The sequence below is a fragment of the Epinephelus fuscoguttatus genome, linkage group LG13 (genome assembly GCF_011397635.1).
Source record: "Epinephelus fuscoguttatus linkage group LG13, E.fuscoguttatus.final_Chr_v1".
NCBI classification, from domain to species: Eukaryota; Metazoa; Chordata; class Actinopteri; order Perciformes; family Serranidae; genus Epinephelus; species Epinephelus fuscoguttatus.
The window spans coordinates 1,162,305-1,181,216 of record NC_064764.1 but is presented as its reverse complement, the minus strand read 5'-3'; the positions used below and the strand labels follow the sequence as shown (position 1 = coordinate 1,181,216).

Below are 18,912 nucleotides of genomic sequence, written 5' to 3'. Positions count from 1 at the left end.
GATTTTTATTTACTTTTTTTTTTTCATTTTCAATTTTATTTCAATTTTATTTATAAAGCCCAGTATCACAAATCACAATTTGCCTCACAGGGCTTTACAGCATACGACATCCCTCTGTCCTTTGGACCCTCACAGCGGGTAAGGAAAAACTCCCCAAAAAAACCCCTTTAACGGGGAAAAAAAAACAGTAGAAACCTCAGGAAGAGCAACTGAGGAGGGATCCCTCTTCCAGGACGGACAGACGAGCAATAGATGTCGTACAGAACAGATCAGCATAATAAATTAACAGTAAACCGTATGACACAATGAGACAGAAAGAGAGACAGAGACAGAGAGAGATGCAGGACAGACAGTAATGACAGTAGCTTACAACAACATTAATGAAAGTAAGAATATTATAATTAATAATAACATATTAATATCTGATAGTATACATGTGTGAGAATAATCATATGTGTATAAAAACAGTAGAAGTATGACTAATGATAACAGCAGCAGCAGGGGGCATCTGGCAGGACCACGGCAGCAGCACAACCACACACGTCACACCATCCAGGCACCGCTGCAATACGAGTTAACCTGAGAGACAGTGGAGCACAAAGGCTCCGGAGAAGAAGCCGAGTTAGTGACATCCAGAATGGCCGAGTTAGCAAGAAGCAGTAATAGGACATGAGAGAGAGAGAGAAGGAGAGAAGGTGCCCGGTGTATTATAGGGTGTCCTCCGGCAGACTAGGCCTAAGTCAGCCTACCTAGGGGCTGGTACAAGGCAAGCCTAAGCCAACCCTAACTATAAGCTTTATCAAAGAGGAAAGTCTTAAGTCTAGTCTTAAATGTGAAGACGGTGTCTGCCTCCCGGACCGCAACAGGAAGATGATTCTACAGGAGAGGAGCCTGATAGCTGAAGGCTCTGGCTCCTGATCTACTTTTGGAGACTTTAGGGACCACGAGTAACCCTGCATTCTCAGAGCGCAGAGTTCTGGTGGGATAATATGGCACTATGAGCTCTCTAAGATACGACGGAGCCTGACCATTTAGAGTTTTATAAGTTAACAGTAGGATTTTAAATTCAGTGCTGGATTTTACAGGGAGCCAGTGCAGAGAAGCTAAAACAGGAGAAATATGATCTTGTTTCTTAGTTCCTGTTAGTACACATGCTGCTGCATTCTGAATTAGCTGGAGAGTTTTAAAAGACTTATTAGAGCTACCTGATAATAGAGAGTTACAGTAATCCAGCCTTGAGGTAACAAAAGCGTGGACCAATTTTTCTGCATCTTTTCGGGTCAGGATAGGCCTAATTTTTGTAATATTACGCAGATGAAAAAATGCAGTCCATTAGGTTTATTTTAAATGAGAATTAAAAGACAAATCCTGATCAAATGTTACTCTGAGGTTTCTTACGGTAGTGCTAGAGGCCAGAGCAATGCCATGCAACCTTGCAAAACTCCAAAACAAACTTTAGTACGTAAGGATGATTCATTATGAACGTGAACAAACTGAAAACGATCAGATTTAAACCAGCTTAGTGCAGAACCTTTTAGGCCAATTAAGTGTTCCAGTCTCTGTAGCAGAATTTGATGGTCAATAGTGTCAAACGCTGCACTAAGATCTAGTCAACTATCAATCAAGTACAGAGACGAGTCCTTTGTCTGAAGCAATCAGAAGGTCATTTGTAATTTTAACTAGTGCTGTGTCAGTGCTATGATGCACTCTAAATCCTGACTGAAATTCCTCAAATAAATTATTATCATGGAGAAAATCACACATCTGGTCTGCGACTACTTTCTCAAGGATCTTTGAAAGAAAGGAAAGATTAGATATTGGTCTATAGTTGGCTAACACCTCTGGATCCAGGGTGGGCTTTTTTAGTAGAGGTTTAATTACAGCTACCTTAAAAGACTGTGGTACATAGCCTGTTAATAAGGATATATTGATCATATCTAATATATGAGTGTTAACTAAAGGTAAGACCTCCTTAAGTAGCCTAGGTGGGATGGGGTCTAAGAGGCACGTTGATGATTAAGATGAAGAAATCACTGCGGTCAATTCTTGAAGAGAAATCGAGGAGAAGCAATCTAAATATATATTAGGTCTTATAGCTGTGTTTGAGGTTAGATAGGTACTATCTGAGGACAGGAGGTCATGAATTTTGCCTCTAATAGTTAGAATTTTGTCATTAAGAAAGCTCATAAAATCATTACTGCTAAGGGCTAAAGGAATACAAGGCTCAATAGAGCTTTGACTCTCAGTCAGCCTGGCTACAGTGCTGAAAAGAAACCTGGGGGCAAGCTGCACATGGGTGCAGTGAATTGCTCCTATAACTCTGGGAAATCCAGCTACTGCAAAGAAGCCTTGTTTGGTCTTATTCAAGGAGTGCCGAGTGCGTGGAAACCTAATAAACCTGGCCATCCGGTGCAACATGGCATTTAGGACTTCTCTGGTTACGTGCTGACGTATTACGGTAAGCGTGTTGTATCATTTCCGGTGTTTTCTGTGACAGCGTCTCTGTGCTGCTTTAGTGAATTCTACTAGCCTGCTTTCTGCTTTTCTCACCTCAGTTTCTTAACATCTAATTCAAGTTTTAACTCACACTAGTTCTGTTTAAGCACTTATAGCTCTCCTCCTTTTTACGACTTCCCTGCTAATCTCTTAGCTGTTGTTTGCACGTTACTAGCCTTGGTAGCTACATGAGCTTTACAGTTAGAGATGCCTTCTCCCTCTGCTCTTTCTTGCTCGGTGTGCCAAATGTTTAGCTATGCCTCTGCCTCCTTTAGCAACAGTGGTAATTGTAACAAGTGTAGCTTATTTGCTGTGTTGGAGGCGAGGCTTAGTGAACTAGAAGCGCGGCTCCGCACCATGGAAAACCATTCAGTTGCTGCAGTAGTTAGCCAGCCCCCTGTAGCCGGTGTGGAGCAACATAGCATAGCCTCCGCTAGCGGTCCTCTGGTAACACCCGTTTAGCCGGGAAGTTGGGTAACCGTTCGCCAGAGGCATAGCTCCAAGCCGAAGCTCACGGCTCACCACCAGCCTGTTCACGTTTCCAACCGCTTTTCCCCACTCAGCGACACACCTGCTGAGGACAAAACTCTGGTTATTGGCAGCTCTATTCTGAGGAATGTGAAGTTAGCATCACCAGCGGCCACAGTCAAATATATCCCTGGGGCTGGAGCAGGCGACATTGAATCAAATTTAAAACTGCTGGCTAAAGCTAAACGTAGATTCAGTAAGATTGTTATTCACGTCGCGGCAATGACACCTGGTTACGCCAATTGGAGGTCACTAAAATTAATATCGCCTCGGTGTGTGAATATGCAAAAACGATGTCGTACTCCGTAGTTTTCTCTGGACCCCTCCCACATCTGACCACTGATGACATGTTTAGCCGTATGTCATCATTTAATCGCTGGCTGTCCAGGTGGTGTCCAGCAAACAATGTGGGTTTCGTTAATAATTGGCAAACTTTCTGGGGAAAACCTGGTCTTATTAGGGGAGACGGCATTCGTCCCACTTTGGACGGAGCTGCTCTCAATTCTAGGAACCTGGCAAATTTTATTAGTAATTCAAATCCCTGACAACCCAGAGTTGAGATCAGGACTCAGAGTCACAGTCCTATATGCTTCTCTGAGCTTCTAGTGCAGTTACCCACCCATAGTTCTATACAAACAGTGTCTGTCCCCCGACCACCTAAATTATCAAAATCTAAAATTAAACAAAGAGGAGTTGTACATAACAACCTCATAAAAATTAAAACCTCTTCTGTGACAGAAAGACAAAACAGGAGAATTAAATGCGGACTGTCAAATATCAGGTCTCTATCATCTAAAGCAGTGTTAGTAAACAAATTAATATCAGAAAATCATATTGATGTACTCAGTCTCACTGAAACCTGCCTGTGTCAAGATGAATATGTTAGTCTAAATGAATCCACTCCTCCCAGTCATAATAATACCCACATTCCTTGAGGCAGCGGCCGAGGAGGGGGAGTTGCAGCCATTTTTAACTCTAGTCTGTTAATCAGCCCTAAATCTAAACTAGATTATAATTCATTTAAAAAGTCTTGTTCTTAGTCTTTTACACCCAACCTGGAAAACCTCACAGCCACTTTTATTCGTTATAGTGTACCATGCTCCTGGCCCATATTCTGAATTTGTATCTGAATTCTCAGAGTTTTTATCCAGTTTAGTTCTTAAATCAGATAAAGTTATTATTGTACGCGATTTTAACATTCATGTCGATGTTGATAATGACTCCCTGGCTATCACATTTATCTCATTATTAGACTCCATTGGCTTCAGTCAGGGTGTACATGAACCCACTCATTGTTTTAACCACACCCTCGATCTAGTTCTGACGTATGGAATTGAAATTGATAACCTAACAGTCTTTCCATAGAATCCCTCGCTATCGGATCATTATTTAATAACTTTTGATTTCTTTTTACTCGATTACATGCCACTCAGCAACAGTTACTATACTAGGTGTTTATCAGATAGTGCTGTTGCAAAATTTAAGGAAATGATTCCTCTGTCGTTAAATTTAATACCATGTCCTTCAGTAACAGAGGTTTCCCGTACCGACTTTAACCTACCGAATTGATCATCTTATTGATAGCGCCGTAGGCTCACTGCGAACAACACTCAACTCTGTAGCTCCTCTTAAAAAGAAGTTAAAAAAGCAAAGAAAGTTCGCTCCTTGGTATAACTCTCAAACCCGTAAGTTAAAACAAATATCGTGAAAATTTGAAAGGGATTGGTGATTAACCAAACTGGAAGAATCTCATTTAGTCTGGGCAGACAGTCTCAAAGCGTATAAGAGGGGCCTCCGCAATGCCAGAGCAAACTATTACTCGGCATTAATCGAAGAAAACAAGAATAACTCCAGGTTTCTTTTCAGCACTGTAGCCAGGCTGACTGAGAGTCACAGCTCTATTGAGCCTTGTATTCCTTTAGCCCTTAGCAGTAATGATTTTATGAGCTTTTTTAATGACAAAATTATAACTATTAGAGGCAAAATTCATGACCTCCTGTCCTCAGATAGTACCTATCTAACCTCAAACACAGCTATAAGACCTAATATATATTTAGATTGCTTCTCCCCAATTTCTCTTCAAGAATTGACCGCAGTGATTTCTTCATCTTAATCATCAACGTGCCTCTTAGACCCCATCCCACCTAGGCTACTTAAGGAAGTCTTACCTTTAGTTAACACTCATATATTAGATATGATCAATATATCCTTATTAACAGGCTATGTACCACAGTCTTTTAAGGTAGCTGTAATTAAACCTCTCCTAAAAAAGCCCACCCTGGATCCAGAGGTGTTAGCCAACTATAGACCAATATCTAATCTTCCCTTTCTTTCAAAGATCCTTGAGAAAGTAGTCACAGACCAGTTGTGTGATTTTCTCCATGATAATAATTTATTTGAGGAATTTCAGTCAGGATTTAGAGTGCATCATAGCACTAAGACAGCCCTAGTTAAAATTACAAATGATCTTCTAATTGCTTCAGACAAAGGACTCGTCTCTGTACTTGATTGATAGTTGACTAGATCTTAGTGTGGCGTTTGACACTATTGACCATCAAATTCTGCTACAGAGACTGGAACATTTAATTGGCCTAAAAGGTTCTGCACTAAGCTGGTTTAAATCTTATTTATCTGATCGTTTTCAGTTTGTTCACGTTCATAATGAATCATCCTTACGTACTAAAGTTTGTTTTGGAGTTCCGCAAGGTTCTGTGCTTGGACCAATCCTATTTACTCTATATATGCTTCCTTTAGGTAACATCATTAGAAATCACTCTATAAATTTCCATTGTTTTGCGGATGATACACAGTTCTATTTATCTATGAAGCCAGAAGAAAGTAATCAATTAACTAAACTTCATAATTGCCTTAAAGACATAAAAACCTGGATGAGCACCAATTTCCTGATGTTAAATTCAGACAAAACTGAAGTTATTGTTCTTGGCCCCAAACAACTCAGAGACTCTTTATCTGATGACATAGTTTCTCTAGATGGCATTGCTCTGGCCTGTAGCACTACCATAAGAAAGCTCGGAGTAATATTTGATCAAGATTTGTCTTTTAATTCACATTTAAAACAAACCTCATGGACTGCATTTGTTCATCTGCGTAATATTGCGAAAATTAGGCCTATCCTGACCCAAAAAGATGCAGAAAAATTGGTCCACGCTTTTGTTACCTCTAGGCTGGATTACTGTAACTCTCTATTATCAACTCTCTCCAGCTAATTCAGAATGCAGCGGCATGTGTACTAACAGGAACTAAGAAACGAGATCATATTTCTCCTGTTTTAGCTTCTCTGCACTGGCTCCCTGTCAAATCCAGAATTGAATTTAAAATCCTACTGTTAACTTATAAAACTCTAAATGTTCAGGCTCCATCATATCTTAGAGAGCTCATAGTGCCATATTATCCCACCAGAACACTGCGCTCTGAGAATGCAGGGTTACTCGTGGTCCCTAAAGTCTCCAAAAGTAGATCAGGAGCCAGAGCCTTCAGCTATCAGGCTCCTCTCCAGTGGAATCATCTTCCTGTTGCGGTCCGGGAGGCAGACACCGTCTTCACATTTAAGACTGGACTTAAGACTTTCCTCTTTGATAAAGCTTATAGTTGGGGCTCGCTCAGGCTTGCCTTGTACCAGCCCCTAGTTAGGCTGACTTAGGCCTAGTCTGCCGGGAGACCCCCTATAATACACCGGGCACCTTCTCTCCTCTCTCTCTCTCTCGTGTCCTGTTACTGCATCTTGCTAACTCGGCCATACTGCATGTCACTAACTCGACTTCTTCTCCGGAGCCTTTGTGCTCCACTGTCTCTCAGGTTAACTTATATTGCAGCAGTGCCTGGATGGTGTGACGTGTGGTTGTGCTGCTGCCGTGGTCCTGCCAGATGCCTCCTGCTGCTGCTGTTATCATTAGTCATACTTCTACTGTTTTTATACACATATGATTATTGTCACATATGTACACTATCAGATATTAATATATACTTTCAACATATTGTACCACTGTAGCCAGAATTATAATTATAATATTATTCCTTTCATTAATGTTGTTGTAAGCTACTGTCATTACCGTCTGTCCTGCATCTCTCTCTGTCTCTGTCTCTCTCTCTGTCTCATTGTGTCATACAGATTACTGTTAATTTATCATGTTGATCTGTTCTGTACGACATCTATTGCATGTCTGTCCGTCCTGGAAGAGGGATCCCTCCTCAGTTGCTCTTCCTGAGGTTTCTACCGTTTTTTCCCCCGTTAAAGGGGTTTTTTGGGGGAGTTTTTCCTTATCCGCTGCGAGGGTCCAGAGGGATGTCGTATGCTGTAAAGCCCTGTGAGGCAAACTGTGATTTGTGATATTGGGCTTTATAAATAAAATTGATTGATTGATTGATTGATTGAATTGATTCAGACAACACATCTGAAAAATGGGATTGGGATATCCCAGCTGTAATGGCTACCATATGCTGGAATGACCAAGATGCAAAAAAATGTAAACTTGCAAGGAGTTTTGTCATTGCAGGTATTGCATGACTCCTCATGGCTGGCTCCAAATCCGCTCTGAGTTCCTCCAACAGCTCCAAAATGGCAATGCTGCATAGGCGATATGTTTTAATGATTGTTTCCTCATTCATTTCAAAAATGTTCACACGAGGGTGAAAAATGCATTCTCTGAGTCTCCTTTCATCATTTCGGTAGTTGTAAAGTTCAAAGTTATTACACATAGCTACATGTTTTTTGTGTAACCCCCCCTCTTATTTTTCTTTTTTACCTTTTTTTTTTCTTTTTTTTCTCCTCTTTCCTCAGCCAGGATGCAGGAATATTCATGCTACCATTGTACCTTTTCCAATTAGACTATGGATAGAAACCCAAAGAGATCATTAGTGAGTGCGGAACAGAGTGTGGTCAGAATTGTCACATGGAATTGCAGAGGATTAAATGGAACTGTGAAACGGGGTAATGTACTTGCTCATCTGCAGAGATTGGGGGCTGAGGTTATCTTTTTGCAAGAAACACACCTCAAAAACCATGCACATGAACAATTACATAAAAATTGGGTTGGACATGTGTTTCATTCTAGGTTTAACTCGAAGTCACGAGGGACTGCTATTATAATAAATAAAAATGTCCCCTTCACTGCATCAGACATAACAGCTGACTCGAATGGAAGATACGTAGTAGTAAAAGGGGACATGTACAACATCCCAATAATTCTGGCAAACATTTATGCCCCTAACTTTGATGATGAGGAATTTATGACATCAGTTCTTGCTTCCCTGCCCAATCTTCACACTCATAACCTGCTTCTAGCAGGTGACTTCAACTTTGTGATGGATCCAGTGCTGGACAGATCATCGAGCAAACAACGCTGTTTGTCTAAATCGGCTAAAATGCTGCACAATTTTTTGAAGTCAACTAATATGATAGATGCATGGAGATATAAGCACCAAAACCAAAGACAAAGTATCTCATACTCGGCTCAATTGACAAGGACACAAAATACGAGAAGAAAAGCTGTATCAGAACAAACTGTTGAATTTGATAAACAGTATGCAAAGTCTCGTCTTACTCGTCGTCCTCCGCTTATCCGGGTCCGGGTCGCGGGGGCAGCAGCCTCAGCAAAGAAGCCCAGACAGTCCTCTCCCCAGCCACTTCCGTCAGCTCCGCGGGAACCCTGAGGCGTTCCCAGGCCAGCCGGGTGATGTAATCCCTCCAGCGTGTTCTGGGGCGGCCCCGAGGTCTCCTCCCGGTTGGACATGCCCGAAACACCTCCCAAGGGAGGCGTCCGGAAGGCATCCTTACTAGATGCCCGAACCACCTCAACTGGCTCCTCTCGATGTGGAGGAGCAGCGGCTCTACTCCGAGTCCCTCCCGGATGTCTGAGCTCCTCACCCTATCCCTAAGGCTGAGCCCAGCCACCCTGCGGAGGAAACTCATTTCGGCCACTTGCACTCGCGAGCTAATTCTTTTGGTCACTACCCAGAGCTCGTGACCATAGGTGAGGATTGGAACGTAGATCGACCGGTAAATCGAGAGCTTCGCTTTCTGGCTAAGCTCCCTCTTCACCACAACGGACCGGTTAAGCGCCTGCATCACTGCTGACGCCGCCCCAATCCGCCTGTCAATCTCCTGCTCCATGCTACCCTCACTCGTGAACAAGATCAATCAATCAATCAATCAATCAATCAATTTTATTTATAAAGCCCAATATCACAAATCACAATTTGCCTCACAGGGCTTTACAGCATGCGACATCCCTCTGTCCTTAAGACCCTCACAGCGGATAAGGAAAAACTCCCCAAAAAAACCCCTTTAACGGGGAAAAAAAAACGGTAGAAACCTCAGGAAGAGCAACTGAGGAGGGATCCCTCTTCCAGGATGGACAGACGTGCAATAGATGTCGTACAGAACAGATCAACATGATAAATTAACAGTAATCCATATGACACAGAGAGAGAGAGAGAGAGAGAGAGAGAGAGAGAGAGAGAGAGAGATGCAGGTAATGACAGTATCTTACAACAACATTAATGAAAGTAATAATATTGTAGTTATAGTTCTGGTTACTGCGGTACAATATGTTGAAAGTATGTATTAATACCTGGCAGTATACATGTGTGACAATAATCATATGTGTATAATAACAGAAGAAGTATGACTAATGACTAATGATGGCAGCAGCAGCAGGAGGCATCTGGCGGGACCACGGCAGCAGCACAACCACACACGTCACGCTGTCCAGGCACCGCTGTGATATGAGTTAATCTGAGAGACAGTGGAGCACAAAGGCTCCGGAGAAGAAGCCGAGTTAGTGACATCCAGAATGGCCGGGTTAGCAAGATGCAGTAATAGGATACGAGAGAGAGAGAGAAGGAGAGAAGGGGCCCGGTGTATTATAGAGGGGTCCTCCGGCAGACTAGGCCTAAGTCAGCCTAACTAAGGGCTGGTACAGGGCAAGCCTGAGCCAGCCCTAACTATAAGCTTTATCAAAGAGGAAAGTCTTAAGTCTAGTCTTAAATTTGGAGACGGTGTCTGCCTCCCGGACTGTAACAGGAAGATGATTCCACAGGAGAGGAGCCTGATAGCTAAAGGCTCTGGCTCCTGATCTACTTTTGGAGACTTTAGGGACCACGAGTAACCCTGCGTTCTCAGAGCGCAGTGTTCTGGTGGGATAATATGGCACTATGAGCTCTCTAAGATATGACGGAGCTTGACCATTTAGAGCTTTATAAGTTAACAGTAGGATTTTAAATTCAATTCTGGATTTGACAGGGAGCCAGTGCAGAGAAGCTAAAACAGGAGAGATATGATCGCGTTTCTTAGTTCCTGTTAGTACACGTGCTGCTGCATTCTGAATTAGCTGGAGAGTTTTTAAGGACTTACTAGAGCTACCTGATAATAGAGAGTTACAGTAATCCAGCCTTGAGGTAACAAAAGTGTGGACCAATTTTTCTGCATCTTTTCGGGTCCCGAGATACTTAAACTCCTCCACCTGAGGAAGGACCTCCCCCCTGACCTGGAGTGGGCAATCCACCCTTTTCCGGCTGAGGACCATGGCCTCAGACTTGGAGGTGCTGATTCTCATCCCAGCCGCTTCACACTCGGCTGTGAACCGCCCCAGCGAGAGCTGGAGGTCACTGTTCGATGGAGCTAGGAGGACCACGTCATCCGCAAAAAGCAGGGACGAGATCCTCCCGTCACCGAACCTGACACCCTCCACCACTCGACTGCGTCTAGAAATTCTGTCCATAAAAGTTATGAACAGAACCGGTAACAAAGGGCAGCCCTGGCGGAGTCCAACCCTCACTGGGAACAGGTCCGACTTACTGCCAGCCACGCAAACCAGACTCATGCTCCTTTGGTACAGGGACTGGATGGCCCTTAGCAAGGGGCCACCAACCCCATACTCCTGGAGCACCCCCCACAGGATGCCCCTGGGGACACAGTCGTAAGCCTTCTCCAAATCCACAAAACACATGTGGACTGGTTGGGCGAACTCCCATGTCCCCTTCAGCACCCTGGCGAGGGTAAAGAGCTGGTCCACGGTTCTGCGTCCGGGACGAAAACCACATTGCTCCTCCTCAATCCGAGGTTCAACTATCGACCGGACCCTCTTCTCCAGCACCCTGGAGTAAATCTTACCGGGTAGGCTGAGGAGAGTGATCCCCCTGTAGTTGGAACACACCCTCTGGTCCCCTTTCTTGAAGATGGGGACCACCACCCCGGTCTGCCACTCCAGAGACACTGCCCCCGATGTCCACGCAATGTTGCAGAGGCGTGTCAGCCAGGACAGCCCTACAACATCCAGAGCCTTGAGATATCCAGGACGAATCTCATCCACCCCCGGGGCTCCGCCGCCTCGGAGTTGTTTCACTACCTCAGCAACTTCTGCCCCAGAAATTGGACGACCCGCCCCTGAGACCCCCATCTCTGTTTCCTCACTGGAATACGTGTTGGTGGGATTGAGGAGCTCCTCAAAGTATTCCTTCCACAGCCCGACAATGTCCCCAGTTGACGTCAGCAGCTCCCCGCCCCCACTGTAAACAGTGTGAGCAAGTTGCCGCCTTCCCCCCCTGAGGCGCCGGACGGTTTGCCAGAACCTCTTTGGAGCCAATTGATAGTCTTCCTCCATGGCCTCACCGAACTCCTCCCACGCCCGAGTTTTTGCCTCCACGACTGCCGCCGCTGCGCTCCGCTTGGCCTGCCGGTACCCATCAGCTGCTTCCGGAGACCCACAGACCAACCATGCCCTGTAGGCCTCCTTCTTCAGCATGACGGCTCCCCTCACCTCTGGTGTCCACCAGCGGGTTCAGGGATTACCGCCACGACTGGCCCCAGCGGCCTTGCGGCCACAGCTCACAACCGTCGCCTCGACAATGGCAGAGCGGAACAAGGCCCATTCGGACTCAATGTCCCCCTCTGCCCTTGGGACGCGGTCGAAGCTCTCCCGGAGGTGGGAGTTGAAGATCATCTGGACAGGTTCTTCCGCCAGGCGTTCCCAGCAGACCCTCACTGTTCGTTTGGGCCTGCCAGGTCTGCGCGGCGTCTTCCCCCACCATCTGATCCAACTCACCACCAGGTGGTGATCAGTTGACAGCTCAGTTGAGTGTCCAGAACATATGGCTGCAGGTCAAATGATACAACTACAAAGTCGATCATTGACCTGCGACCTAGGCTGTCCTGGTGCCACGTGCACCGATGGACATCCTTATGTTTGAACATGGTATTAGTTATGGCCAAACTGCGACCCGCACAGAAGTCCAATAACTGAACACCACTCGGGTTCAGATCGGGCAGGCCGTTCCTCCCAATCACGCCCCTCCAGGTCCCGCTGTCATTGCCCACGTGAGCATTAAAGTCCCCCACCAGAACAATGGAGTCCCCAGTCGGGGCACTGTCCAGCACCCGTCCCAGGGACTCCAAAAAGGGTGGGTACTCTGAACTGTTGTTCGGTGCATAAGCACAGACAACAGTCAGAGTGCAGGGAAGCAACCCTTTCGTCTACCGGGGTAAACCCCAACGTACAGGCAGAGAGTCTGGGAGCTATCAGGAAGCCCACCCCGGCCCTCCGCCTCTCACCCGGAGCAACTCCAGCGAAGGAGAGAGTCCAACCCCTCCCAAGGACTAGGGTTCCAGAGCCGGAACTATGTGTCGAGGTGAGGCCGACTATATCTAGCCGGTAGCGCTCAACCTCTTCCACAAGCTCCGGCTCCTTCCCCGCCAGAGAGGTGACATTCCATGTCCCAAGAGCCAACTTCTGTAACCGAGGATTGGACCGCCAAGGCCCCCGCCTTGGTCTGCTGCCCAATCCACATTGCACCGAACCCTTCTGGATCCCTCTGCGGGTGGTGGGCCTACAGGGGGACGAGCCCATGTAGCCGGTTCGGGCTGGGCCTGGCTGGACCCCATGGGCGAAGGCCCGACCACCAGGTGCCCGGTAACCCTCCGGGCCGGGTACACATGTCCTTGTTCATATCCATCATGAAGGGTCTTTTGAACCGTTCTTCGTCTGACCCTTCACCCAGAACCAATCTGCCATGGGAAACCCTACCAGGGGCAAAATACCCCCGACAGCATAGCTCCTAGGGTCATTAGGGCACTCAAACTCCTCCACCACGATAAGGTGACGGTCCTCGGAGTCTCCTAATCCTGGACTGCTCTCCAAAAGGACAAGTCTGCAAACCAAGTTTAATCTCCTCTCCACATCCAAAACAACCAAATTAATAAATTGTTCCAGACACAGATACTATGAACACGGAGAGAAAATGTAGAACATGTACTTCCAACAATAATACATGAGGATCAAACTTGTTTCATCAAGAACAGACAAATGACTCATAACATCCGCAGACTATTCAATATTATTAGTCCATACCCACTGGTAGCTTTGTCACCTTCTACCTATGCCAATCCTCAATGCCTATGTGCAGTTTCACATAGATTGACCACGTCAGTGAGCAGAAAAATGTGGGACAGACAGAAAGACTGACTGACAGAATGACACACTGACAGTTTCCGTGATTATGTACAGCATACCATACCATGACTTCGTCATACCAAAAATCAGAAGAAAAAAAACAACAACATTCGGCCACAGTGGGAGCCACAGCGATCGATCGCATTTTAGCCATTTGTAAGTATTTTTCTGTTGTTATAGCGCCACCCAGTTGCCAATTAAAGTTAAGCTTAGTAAAAATCGATATGGCGGTTAGGCCTAGATAAGAAATTAGCTCTCTAGCGCCCCCATTTTGTTTGATCGGGTCAATAATGAAGGGGTCCCCTCAGATTATGTGTGGTTATATGCCTACAAAGTTGCGTGGTGATCGATGAAACCCTTAAGATGTTATACACCTTTTGTGATGAGCCACGCCCTCCGCAATATTCATTGACTAATAGAAGCTCAGTTTTAGTAAGTTTTCCAACTTTTGCCAAGAGGGAACTTTAGATATTGGTCCCTAGATCATGTTCATCGAGTTTCATGCAGATCAGTCAAACTTCCTAGGAAGAGATTGATTTTAAGTGTTTTTCCAAAAATTCAAAATGGCGGAAAATATATATAAGCGGAAGTTATTGAGTCAAAATTGTTCCTCATGAGGAGAGACATCTCTGTGCAAAGTTTCATGTCTCTATGACATACGGGGCATGAGATATGCCCATTCAAAGTTTGCAATTTCAATCGGTTGCTATAGCGCCCCCTTTGGTCAATTGTCATTCGCATCCTCCCATGACCCTCTACCACTGTGCCAAATTTCACATGGATTGACCAAGTCAGTGAGGAGAAAAACATGGAACAGTCAAACAGACACACACACACCCACAGACAGAGTTTTCGTCATTATATAGTAAGATATAGTAAGATACATCGAACCCTAACTCACTTTCTGAAATACTGATATCCCTGGATATGGAGAAGGCCTTTGACAGGGTCGAGTGGGATTTCCTCTTCTTGGCCCTGTCAAGGTTTGGGTTCGGTTCAAAGTTTGTGTCATGGATTAGGCTCATGTATGTATCTCCGATGGTCTCAGTGCAGACAGATAAGATTAAATCTGAGTACTTTACACTAACAAGATCCACTAGGCAGGGATCCCCACTATCCCCTTTCCTCTTTTTGCTGGATATCTAACCTCTCGCGATCTCTTTGCGTTCATCAGTTGAATACAGTGGGATCTTTAGAGGAGGTGCCGAACACAACACCTCATTATTCGCAGATGATTTATTAATTTTATATCTCTGACCCCTTCAATCCCTGCAGTAATTTCAGTTTTGAATAAATTTGGACAAATATCAGGATATAAAATCAATATATATAAAAGCATATTATTCCGAATTAAAACACAAATTTTTGATAATTCACCTTTAAGATCTCAAATCAGTTTAAATATTTGGGAATAAATGTTACCAAGACCTTTACAGATCTTTACAGGAAAACTTTCTAAGATTACTAGATAAAACAAAAGAGGATCTGCAAAAATGGTCCCATATCCCCATAACATTAGCAGGCCGAATTAACATAATTAAGATGACCGTCCTCCCCAAATTTCTTTTTCTATTTCAGTGTATTCCCATCTGTATCAAAAATCATTTTTTTCAAAACGTAGATAAAATAGTCTAAGGAAGATTTTCCTACAGAGGCCAAAATCAATAGGAGGTATGGGACTGCCAAACTTAAAACTTTATTATTGGGCGAGCAACATCAAAATGATGGCTTTCTGGCTACAAAAAAATCCTTCACAATGGTTGAGCATAGAGAAGATCTGCTGTTACCCCTCTTCCCTCCCAGCCATGCTGTTTTCAGCTCTGCCCACTGTTTACCCTGAATCGTTAACTAATCCGATTGTCTCCCAATCACTAAAGATCTGGTCCCGGGTTTGAAAATTTTACGGTTGGCAATCTGGTTCACTTCAAAGTCCTCTATCGATAACCATGCCTTTGCACCCACATTTACCAATACTATATTTAATGACTGGTTTGAAAAAGGAATTCACAGCTTCTCAGATTTGTTTATAGACCAGACTTTTCCAACATATGAACAGGTACAGAGTAAATATAACAGTCAGAGGTCTCAGGTCTATAAGTATCTACAGGTACGGAGTTTTGCAGAATAATCCATCATACCCAAATTTTCCTAATCGGTCCATAATGGAATTGATACTTATACAAGATCCTCATTAGAAGGGAGGAATATCCTACATTTATGAAAAACTCTCAAATCTGATATCTACGGATACTATGGGTCATCTAAGATCAGCCTGGCAAGATGATCTAGGAGGGGAGATCACGGAAGAACAATTGCAGACAGTTTTGGCACAAATTCACAGCTCTTCAATATGCGCAAGACACAGCCTCCTGCAATTTAAAATAATACATCGCATACACTGGTCAAAACAAAAACTCCACAACTCCTTCAATAGATCCCTCCTGTGACAGATGTAGACTTACACCAGCATCACTGGGGCATATGTTTTGGAGCTGCCCAAAATTATCAAATTATTGGCACAGTATCTTTCAGACGCTATCAAATATTTTGCAAAGACCAATTGGCGCAGACCCTCTAGTGGCAGTTCTCTGAATTATTGACTTGAGTATATTGAAAAATAATGTGGAGCATAGAATGGTATCATTTGTCAGCATATTGATAAATTGGAAACAAAAACCACACCCAACTCTTTCAAATCTTTTGACAGATGTCATGAAGCATATAGAATTAGAAAAAATAAGATTCTTGCTGAAAAGTCAAGTCAAGTATCTTTTCACCTCTTTTTTGAGTTTTTTTTCCTCCTTTCCCCTGTGTTTTGCCCTATGGATATGTTGCATTTATTTGTACAACATATTCCTGTGCACTTTGATTAAGATGTTAAGCTTGGAGTTGGGTGAAATATGATGTGCAGTGTTGAGCTGTATGTGTGAATGATGTAATGTTTGTGTAGTTTGTTGTGAGTGTTCAAAAAGAGTGAAAATTCAATAAAGAGAGTTGCTTGCTTGCTGTAGGTAGTAATGTTAGTTATAAAATGTTTGTGGACTGTTGTGAATCTTTTTCGGAACCTCAGTTAGCACCAGTTGACCTATAGCTAGCAGCTGAGAAGCTCATAATGGACAAGTGTCAGTTTTAAAAGAAGCTCAATAAATTCCTATTCATTCATTCATTAATTCATTCAACCGTCCATTTCCTGCCATATATCTGGGTCCAGGCCATATTAATTTAGTTCATTATATTACTAGGAATTACTGTTATAAACTGCTGGGCTGTACTAAAAAATGTGATATAATAGTGAATAATTCTAGGCTGTAACCTCTAGTTTTCCACTGTACTTTAGAACTTTAACAGGTGTGACCATGACACATATCAAACTGTGGTACTATAAAGGTCTTAAATGTAATTTGGTAAACTCTGCTGAAACCCTGAAAGTGCGTTCACTGACAGATAAATAACCTGACAACCAGTCACTGTTAACATGGTGAATAAGTTTATTTATGAAACATAATGTCATCCAGAGCAACAGGGTGAATCCCGTATGTTGCCATAGTAACTGACTCATGGTTACACTGTACAGGCTTTGTGAAATGGAGAATTCCAAGTTTCCCACATCTCAGGCTTAACATACTCAGAATTTTCACAAGTCGCGGTTTCTGAAATAGGGCCCAATAAACAAGCCACTTGTTTACTGAACATGTGACTTGTGTTTAAACATGGTGATTAGCTGGTATTCGGGAGGAGAGCCATAAAAGTTCCAAGAGAGAAACACGCTGTAGATTGCAGGATTTGATTTCACTGTGTCCTGCAAATTGATTGACTTTCACTGTATCTTCTGATGTCTGTCATCAGGTTCACAGACCCCTCCATGTGGGCAGTCCACGTGGGGCTAACAGAGCAGCCAGTCCACGGGGCTCAGTCTCTGGCTGTGGAGCAGATCATATACCACGCTCGGTACAGGCCCAAAGGACTGGACTATGACATTGCCCTGATGAAGCTGTCCACATCACTTGCTTTCAATGGTATTGGTGTTCTGTTGCTGAGCCCTTACATTCTTTCTCAATAACATCCTGCTCTATGTTGATACTCGTACATTCACATGTCTCAGCAGTTTCAACATCGTCTCAGAAGGTCCTAAAGGTTCAATTTAGTCCCTATACAGTGGCAGGATGTGAGGTGCCCTTTAGCAAGGCACATGACCTCAGCAGCTGCTCTGCCCAAGCTATGGTTCTACTGGGCAGCTCCCAGGTGTGTGTGTGTGTATGTGTGTGTGTGTGTGTGTGTGTGTGTGTGTGTGTGTGTGTGTTAATGGGCATTCAGATTGATGAGAGTGTGTTGCTTAATGTACCAATCAGAAGATGGAATAACAACCCAGGAAGTTCAGTTCTCAGATCACTGTAATAAGTGTATTGTCTTCATCACCATCTCTTAAGCACAAAATAATTTATTAAATAATGACACACAGTCAAAGAGACTGTTTTGGGCTGTTGAGGTGATTTTGCTCAGTTCAGATCAGTCCATGAAAACTATTTTTACCTTCATGGTGCAAGTAGAGCTCCAAAAGTACAACCAGAAGAATAATCAGACCAGTGCACCTTCTCTATAGTTAAAATGTTTATTCATGCAAACTGCTGAATAAATGAATATCCACCAAACGCTTTACATATATCATGTCAGCAAATAAGAATAAAATAACAGTCTCAACTTAACATCCTGTCAGTTAGTGCTCTTGCATGTCAGACCTTTGAAAAGAATCCTCCAGGAGTGTGTGCCTGCATGGTCTTTTATGGATCACAGCAGTGTGTTGCTGGATGATGTACAGTAGAAGTGGAGTGCCATTTGAGTCAGATTCAGCTTTTTTAATGCATTGTGTTTGTGTCGGGACCCCAGCTGTACCAACTCAGGTGTCTCACTGAATTGAATAAGAAAAATATTTATAGTAAATTGTATTCATATAGCACCTTTCATATAAGAAATGCAGCACAAAGTGCTTTACAATGAGGGCATTTTAAGCACTGAGGGCTATACATGAAAATAGACAGAATGAACAAAAAACAGACAAACAAGGCAATTCAATATAAAAGGACATTTAAAAACAGTTTAAAACAAAAATTAACTGATTCAAAAATTTTCACTTTAAAGTTGTGGTGATTTCAGATCCTTTAATCAAAATCTCATATAGTAGTTCTTCTTGTGTCACATTTTAGGCCTTCTGACATCATTAACAATCAGAGCCTATAATTCCCAACAGGCACAGACTCACCAACAGACACTGATTAACAGACATAAGCATCTTTCAGATTACTCCAGAACGTCTTCTCAAGGGTTAACCTCACTGTGGGTATTGTCTGTGCCAGGTACAGCCCACAGCTGCCCCTTTTGAATGAGGAAGCTTTTTTTTCCCACACAGTGCTAATGTTGGTCTGGA

At 43.6% G+C, this 18,912-nt stretch overlaps 1 protein-coding gene across 1 annotated transcript in view; it reads left to right on the top strand.

The window, feature by feature from the left end:
• Window positions 1–18,912, top strand: part of tmprss3a (transmembrane serine protease 3a) — a 117,875-nt gene that overhangs the window by 88,511 nt on the left and 10,452 nt on the right. The window contains exon 8 of the mRNA XM_049595158.1: window positions 17,337–17,506. Coding sequence (XP_049451115.1) covers window positions 17,337–17,506 — 170 coding nt within the window. The remainder of the gene's footprint in view (window positions 1–17,336; window positions 17,507–18,912) is intronic.